Raw genomic sequence first — 7,911 nt, 5'->3', positions numbered from 1 at the left:
CTGCTGAACTCCCACTAGGTAGATAGCAAACAGTTATTTGTGGAAGATGGGCAGCAGTAAGTGGGAGAATGCAAGAGTCTGCTCTGCAGCATCACTAAACATGAGTGATTTTTTGGCAGCATCCACAACTACCGATAGATAAATTCTTATGGCTTCATTTTTTACAATTTAGGTACCAGGCCCTGGAAGTTTGAGTCCATAGCTATTTAAAGAAAAGATCCCAGCTTGTCAATGCCATGAAGTCTTCAGTTATTGTTACATACTTCAGGCAAAAAGATATTTTCTTAGAATTTTTAGCAATTCTGTCAAATAGTAAATATTGCTTCTGCTGGACAGCTGCTGAGCTGAAAGCCAAGCAAATCTTTTTCTTTCTGTACAGCCAAATAAGGCTGACAAAGATGATAAACCAGCAGTGATTAAGGCTGTGTACATTGGTTTTGGCTTGACTATCTTTTTGATTTAAAAGATGTGTGAGGACTGTTTTAAGCTACGGGTCATCCAGCGCCATGATGAGTCACTACTGTGGCTGTTTTCAAAAGAGTAAAGATGTTTCATTCTTTCTATTTTATATGCTACTGGTCTGAAACACCTTACGTCTCCGGCTTAGCTGGCCAAGTGAAAAAAAAAAGGTATTTTCAATCTATGGGAGCTGTCAAAAGTGGATCCTTTAACGTATTTTCATGAACAAGAAGGCATAGGTTTGCAAAAGAAAGTCCCTTTCTTAAAAATCCTGATGTTCCAAAGTTAAAAGAAGATCTGAAAATTTACTAATGGAAAAATAAACTGAAGTACAGGAATAGAAGGAGGAAATGCATATCATAAATTAGTCTTCATTACCATGACATGTTTCATCCTGGGAATAATGTGACGGTCAATTTTTATTTCATCATTGCAGCAGTTTTACATTTCTTTTTGGTATTAGTGCATTTTGGGACAGATTCTTGATTGATACACTTACATGTAATGAAATCTTGTTACAACAGGGGTTAGAGCTATGCTAGCCCTTATGGTACCAGAGTCAGCACAGAAGTTTTACTTTTTCTTAGATGATAATTTTTTTCCAGTCAGCAGTGGCACTCACAAGTAACTGTATGGCTGGTGATCAGTAGCTGAGCTTTTTGAAAACGGGAGTGTGAATATATATTGGGTCAGTCATTAGCCACATTTTCACACATAACCTAAAACCAGTTCCGTTTGGGACTCTGTGGATTTACTGTGCTTGACAAACTGCAGCATCACTGCAGGAACCTGCTATAAATAATATACATGCCGGCTTATGCAAACAGGAGTTAGTATTTATACAGAATCAAATCCTGCCTTTGACTGGGAAAACTGGAAGATGCTAATGCAACAAACACAACATTATGTCAAAAGCGTCCTCGGTGGTGTTCAGTTAAACAAACCCAGCTAACTAGGAACAGAAGAATGGAGAAATGGTCAAAACTGAGGGTCAGGTAGGAGATGCCAGTCCAGTTCAACAGTCTGAGCGTTTTGCAAAACAGGTAGGAATGGTAAATCAATAGGATTTAGTGGAGTAGTAAGTGTGCACAGCAAAGCTTATTGCGATAAAATCACTGCCTGACCCATGATGCAGCTGAGCCCCCCACGCCGATGCTGTCTGAGCACCGGCAGGTCAAAACTCCAGGAGGAGGCCTTCAGCCAGCTGGAACACCAAAAATCTGAGTTCGGAACAGGGCTGGCTTAGCTGGTGTTTCACAATTGCCTAAACCAGTTATGTAGAGACTGCAGAAAGGCCCAGCGCGTGCGGTGCTGCTGAGCCTCTTAGCCAGCGCACCCCTGCCTCCTGCACAGGCTCCAGGGGTGCCCGCTGCCAGCAGGGAGGTACCAGACCTTCCCCGTGCTAGCCACAGTGTGTGCCAACAGCACCAAGCAACAGCGTGAACCCGAAAGATCACACCTCTCTGCAGTGCCGGCACAATGAGGGTGTTGTGGTGCTCCACCAACAGCTAAAAATGAAAAGCGCTTCAGTAAGTGGCCAGGATGCTCTGTGTTCCTCAGTTTTCTCAGTTCCTCAGCTTCCTCTAGCAACCTTTAAGATCTCTTGTTCTCTCCCCACACACACAGTTTAACAGCCACACTCCCCAACTGTTCATTGAAAACCCTTAAAACTCTAAGTTCAGAAAGTCAATTAAAAGAAGTAAATTTGTGCATTAAAAACTTGCTGTGAAACTGATAACTGCTTTTTATTTTATCACCAGGTAAATCTGCTGGAGTAGATTTAGGACTGGAGTTCAAGCTTACTGAAGGTAAGGGGAATGTGTTCATTCCATCAGAATTTGGATCAATTCTGAATAGAGAGAGACATTGTAATATTGAGATATACTAAAATATATCGGTTTACTCACGTGCACAGGATAGACTGGTCTTCTCGATCTGCGGATAAAAATAAAAAAGAATCCATTAATTAGGGAAAATGGCTGTCCTGACAGAAGCACTTATATCCACGAGGATTTACATTGAGCAGGCCAGACCTTCCAAAACCTGGCAATCCACGATTAATCAAAAGTACTGGGTTCACTTATTTAATTTGCCCTCGCATTTCAATAACCATCTCTAATGGAAATATTTTGTACAAAAAATGAACAAAAGGTTAAGAGTTCAAAAATATTTCTTGTAAATTCCATTAGAGATGAAATGTCATGAGGACAGCAAAAGATCAGGCTCTCTGTAAGAAGATTATAACTGAAAATTTCAAACCTGAGGCTCAGGTTTTTACTACGCTTATGAAGTATGGATAGCAGAGACAAAGTCTGGTCAGATGAGGCATCAAAAACTAAAATCTTTTAAGCCAGACATGCAAAGCTTTGAATTTTGAAAGCAGAGCAGTTCAAATACCTGAATAATGTACACTGCTTCACTGCAGGCTGAGACAACTTCTATCAAGAGGACAAGTAATTTTTTTGAGGTGTCCTCCAAAGAATAAGAAAAGATACTTCACATGTCTTACAAGAGCATGTCAACAAGCACATCATTATTTTTCGTGCTTTTTACCAGGACCATCAAACACATTTTGGTTCAAGATTTGGAAAAAGTGAGCCAAAATCTCCATTTCTACTCTGTGAGGCATGTAAGAGGTTTCTGCACGAGTCCCGTACGCTGTACTGCTGCAGGAAGGTTCAGGATTACATCCTAGCTCCAGAACTCGCTCTTGCAGCGCTCCTCCCTGCTTATGCTTTTGGACTCAGAGTTTCTCTCCACAACATTTGCACAAAATTTTCCACGCAAGGTTGATCTCAGGCTGAGATCTCAATGCTGTGATGGACAAGCAACACCCACTGAAGTTTTGTGCTGCACTTCACAATGCTGAACTGGTTTGTAAAGTTCCATTGAAGCAACACTTCCAGAAAAGTCTTGCCTTCTGTGTAAAGATGTGTGACTAGAGTGTTTGCTGTGATCAGTTCTGAAGTAGAACGTGTTTTTTTCACTATGGGGATGGTCAAAAATCGGGACAGGTTGCCCAGGAGCAGTGGTATCTCCACCCTTGGAGCTATTTGGAAGTAGGCTTGAACAAGGCTCTGAGCATCCTGCCCCGGTGTTGCAGCGGGCCCTTCGTTGAGTGAGGCTGTCACAGACTGCCTTGTGCAGGCTGTAGAAAAATCTTCTGACTTAGGAAAACAAATTCCTGGGCAGGTCAAATACATTGTTGAAAAGCGTGTGTAGTTTACAAATCTGAGACTTGAGGTGGATAGTTAAGGCAGAGGCAAGTGCGTATGTGTGGTTTGGTATTATTTATCAAACGCAGAGCTAGCCTTAGCCCAGTGGAGCCTCTGGTCAGAGGTTAAGCGGTGAACTCCTTCCTGCTCTCCTGCGGTGGGGGGTGACTGCCCGGGCTGCCCATCTGACTGCTTGCCCCTATTGCTGGCCCTGTATGTAATAAATACCGTGAGACAAACAAGCTTTCTGAACTGTGTGAGGAGAACGGAGATAAATTCCACCTATTAGGCTTGCAAGTTGCAATTGCTGTCTGGACCACAGCCAGTCTAGGAAAAGCAGTAGAGGATTCTCCTATGGCTTAGATTGATATTAAACAACCATTTTACTCCCAGTTCCTTAATAGCTGTAACATTAACTGCTTTATTGATCACTCACATGGCAAATGGTGCCACTTAACTGCTTTATTTGGTAAATTGGTGCAAAATGACTCATGACATTTCTGTTGGAGATGTTTGTCAGCAATCAGCCCAGCAGGACTCTTCCACACAAACATTTGTGAGGAGAGGAGCTGTGAGCCATGTTTGTTTTTCACTGCAGGATACGCGATAGGCTTTCTTTTAAGTCAAAAAAGTGAGAACACAGTAGAATTTTTGCTAAAAATACACTGTTGTGTAAATAGAAACCATGGGCATATGCTGATACTGCATCACGAACCCATAAATACCATAAAGAAAATAAAAGTCACTCCTTGATACGGAGTTGCCAGTGGAATTTCTGAGCTCAGGGGACATTAAAAAAAGTTGGTCTCCTCCAAGCCAAGTATTTTCTCACTACTTCTTGCTGCCCATTGCTACCCTTCTTTTGCTCCCCAGTAAATGAGAAACACTTCCTGAAGGTATCACATAGACTGGCCCACCACAGGGGTTTGCACAAACGCATGTGTATGGGCAGCCTTGCTGAATGCAACAGCAGGAGAAGGATTAGGAAGGTCAGAAATTGCACCAAGTACCCTCCAGGGCAGAGAAGCAGCTGGAGTTACTGAATTTCTTGGGACTTGATCAGCCCAGCCCCTCTTGCCCGTGCAGGGCAGGAATCCTGCTGACGTAGGAGTCAGAGGGAAACGGAGGGAATGGTGGCTCTTTGGTGCTGGGACTGCTGGCTGGTTGCTGGCTCACCAAGGATGCCTTCTGGTGAAGCAGCGCTTTGTGACTGTCTGACAGCAACTTGTTTGAGGGTAGTTGGGGGTTCTTGAAGAGAAAATCAAAATTATTCGTTTTCAGCTTTCTCATGTAGTCTGAAAGTCTTCCAGGACTGGACCTGTGCAATTTGCCTGTTCTCTGTAGGTGAACAACCCCACGGCATTCTTGCAAGCTTCTCTCTTCCTCACTGGACTTAACCGCTTCTAATTTCCCTTGTGTTTGGCAGCCATACAAAGACTCGAAGCTTTCAGCCCTGTGTTCATGAATTGTGCAGCCCGTCCTGCAAAACCTCATGCTGACAAACTGTCCTGCGCACGTTCATGGAGAGAGAATCCCAGATGTTACTCTATTTCCTTCAGCAATTGTAACAAATTGCCAACGTAAGGATGGACTGTCCCAGGAAATCTTATGACTTGAGCTGCAGATACTGGCCTCATTTACTTTCAAGACTACTCCTATTTCTGCTCTGGAATAATTTATTCTCTACAGAAAGGACCGTGCCCTATTTTGGGAGTCTGCAACTTTATGTGGGTAGATCTATCAGAAGACAATGACTTGCACAAATAAAACTCCTTAAACATAATTCCTGGGGCTCAAAAATTAACAAAATATGTTTTATAGATTCCAATATCTTTTTAGTTAATGACTTTTTTTAAACTTTGACACTACCTGGAAGACTATCATATCCACCTACATATCCATCTACATATTAGATGTTTTGGACATTTTAAAATTTTCCCCTCAATTTTTAATAGCATAGAGATCTACATTTACATTCTAAATCCCACCAGCTTTCCTCTTTTTTTTTTTCTCTGAACTCTGCATAGTTTTTTCACCAAACAGCTCCAGATTGTTTGTAAGAATCATATGTGTCTCTGTTCTTGATACACCGGCTAGCTCTGCTTAATCACAAACAAAATGAGATGGTTTATCACAATGAAGCAGCAAGCTGGCAGCGTTACCATAAAAGGAAAAACCAGACTGAAACCTTGTTCCAACGCTCGCTTACTGCTTCTTTACATTTGTTAATAACTACACTGCCTAGAGGGGACATTGCTGTACAGTCCTGCTAAGGACACAGTAAACAGATGGCTTTTCTCAGCAGCCTCCTTTCCTAAGACCTTGGGAACTGGGTTTCCCTCCCATACCTCCCAGTAACTACCAGGTTGTTTGTTTTTCTATCTTTAACTCCAGCTTGCCTAGAAATGGCTTTGCAGAAAATAGATAACCTTCTCAAATGTGCAGAAAACCGTAATGTATCTTCTCCATGGGGATTTATTGCCAGAGAACTTAGTGAAAATTCTCCACGTGAAAACTTTTTGTCTATTCCTATTGCTATATAACCTGACTTTTCACATTTGTATTGTTTATCACTTATTTGCTGTTTGCTGCGTGCAGGGAAGATAGCAGAAGGCAGCAGAATCATTCATCCTTACTGGACCGATGTCTCAGCTCCATCATCGCTGAAAGCTGGCAGTGCTGCAGGAAGAAGCCATCCACCCACCTCCAGCTCCTCTTCCCTGGCCTGCACTGCCCTCTCCTTGATGCTGTGACCAGCCTTCATGCAGCCACGTGGCACCAGGAGGAGGTGACCCACCTTAGAACTAATTCAGCAAAATGCAAGGGATGATTTTCATCCAGAGCAGTTTTGCGGCATGAGTGCGTGAAGATGGGCGCAGGCAGTGCAAGAGTTGGAGTTGGGGGTCAAGCCCTTCGTACGGCAGCTGTGCCACTGGGGAGCTGCTTCCTCCCAAACACGGGAGCGAGAGGTGGGTGCAGAAGCACCGGATGGTTTTTTGTCTCTGTGTGCAGTAGTCAGCTAGCTTGCCTGTAAAGACAGTCAGTGGGGCCCGCTTTGGTGTGGTAGCTCCTGGGAACAGATACACACACAAACGCTTTAGTGAAATGTTAGATTCTCTTAATCTTTCAGATTAAAGAAAACTGAAGTGGATAAAGTTTATTCTTGTCCTGGCTGGAAGTGAGCATCTGCGACTGTCCCTGGGCAACGATCACACTGCATTAGTGATGCGGTAAGCAGTAGACGCAACAAGACATCCAGCACCCTGGTTTGAGCATGAAGCAGCATGACTGTGATTTGTAAAAGGGATTTAGGTGCTTGGAACCCCCTGAAACGAGTGGAAATTTTATCTCTGCCCAGCCAACATCTTTGTTAATTCCTGCGTCCTGTGAGATGTCAGCTTTTCTGCATATTTGGAAGAAAGTCCAATTATCTGATTTCTGTTAACCGTGGCTAAGTGTTATTACCAGAAAAGCTTTGATGGGACTGAGAGATCATCCCTAATGAATACACTAACCAAGTAAGTCTTGACAACAGAGGAGGAGTGCAGTGTGCACAGCGCATGGTTTTTGCTGGCTGTTTGTGCCAGCAGAGGAGAGAATGTGAAGGGCTGTGATTCACAGATGATGGGCCTGCAGGAGGACCAGCGATCTGCCGGCACTGAGCCTTAATCACTGAAAAGAGATAATTCACTGGAAGAGATAGGAACAAGGTGATGGCTCTTGGCCAAGAGGCCCTGGTCACAAAGTACCAGAATGTAATTCTTCAGTCTCCTGGACCTAAGATATATTTTGCTTTGGCAAGAAGAAACTATGCAAGTTTCCCAGATAAGGAGAGTTACTGAGATTTCATAAGGAAAACGTTCAGTGCCCTGATCCATGTTTACGAGTAAGAAATTTTGGTTTTGTTCCATTTGCAAACATGCTTACAAAAAACTCTGAAGCCCTCTGTGTCTGTATGTGTTGCATGTGCACACACGCAATCACGTGGACGCCCACTTTCACCACTCCAATGTGAATATAATCTGGCTGAATAACTAGAGTTATTTTGAGGTTTGGTTTAGTTTTATGCACAAAACATGAGTGTGGTTTTTACAAACAAAAGCATCGCTTTAAACCCAGCTGGAGCCCTCCTCGAGGATGGAGAGACTCCAAAATGGCATGTGCAAGTGAGTAAGCAAGTAGAGCGTGGGTGTCCTGGGCTTGTGGTGAAGCTCTTGTGGGACCAGTGGTGGCTGCC

General features: G+C 43.3%; 1 protein-coding gene across 3 annotated transcripts in view; it reads right to left on the bottom strand.

Annotated features, from left to right (window-relative positions):
- MYH11 (myosin, heavy chain 11, smooth muscle) overlaps window positions 1-7,911 on the bottom strand; it is a 54,220-nt gene that overhangs the window by 38,606 nt on the left and 7,703 nt on the right. For all 3 annotated transcript variants that reach the window (XM_010141406.1, XM_010141407.1, XM_010141408.1), the window contains exon 3: window positions 2,367-2,394. In XM_010141406.1, the coding sequence (XP_010139708.1) occupies window positions 2,367-2,394 (28 nt within the window). The remainder of the gene's footprint in view (window positions 1-2,366; window positions 2,395-7,911) is intronic.

The sequence above is a fragment of the Buceros rhinoceros genome, unplaced genomic scaffold (assembly GCF_000710305.1).
Source record: "Buceros rhinoceros silvestris isolate BGI_N320 unplaced genomic scaffold, ASM71030v1 scaffold4418, whole genome shotgun sequence".
Classification (NCBI taxonomy): Eukaryota; Metazoa; Chordata; class Aves; order Bucerotiformes; family Bucerotidae; genus Buceros; species Buceros rhinoceros.
This window is presented reverse-complemented; position numbering and strand designations above follow the sequence as displayed.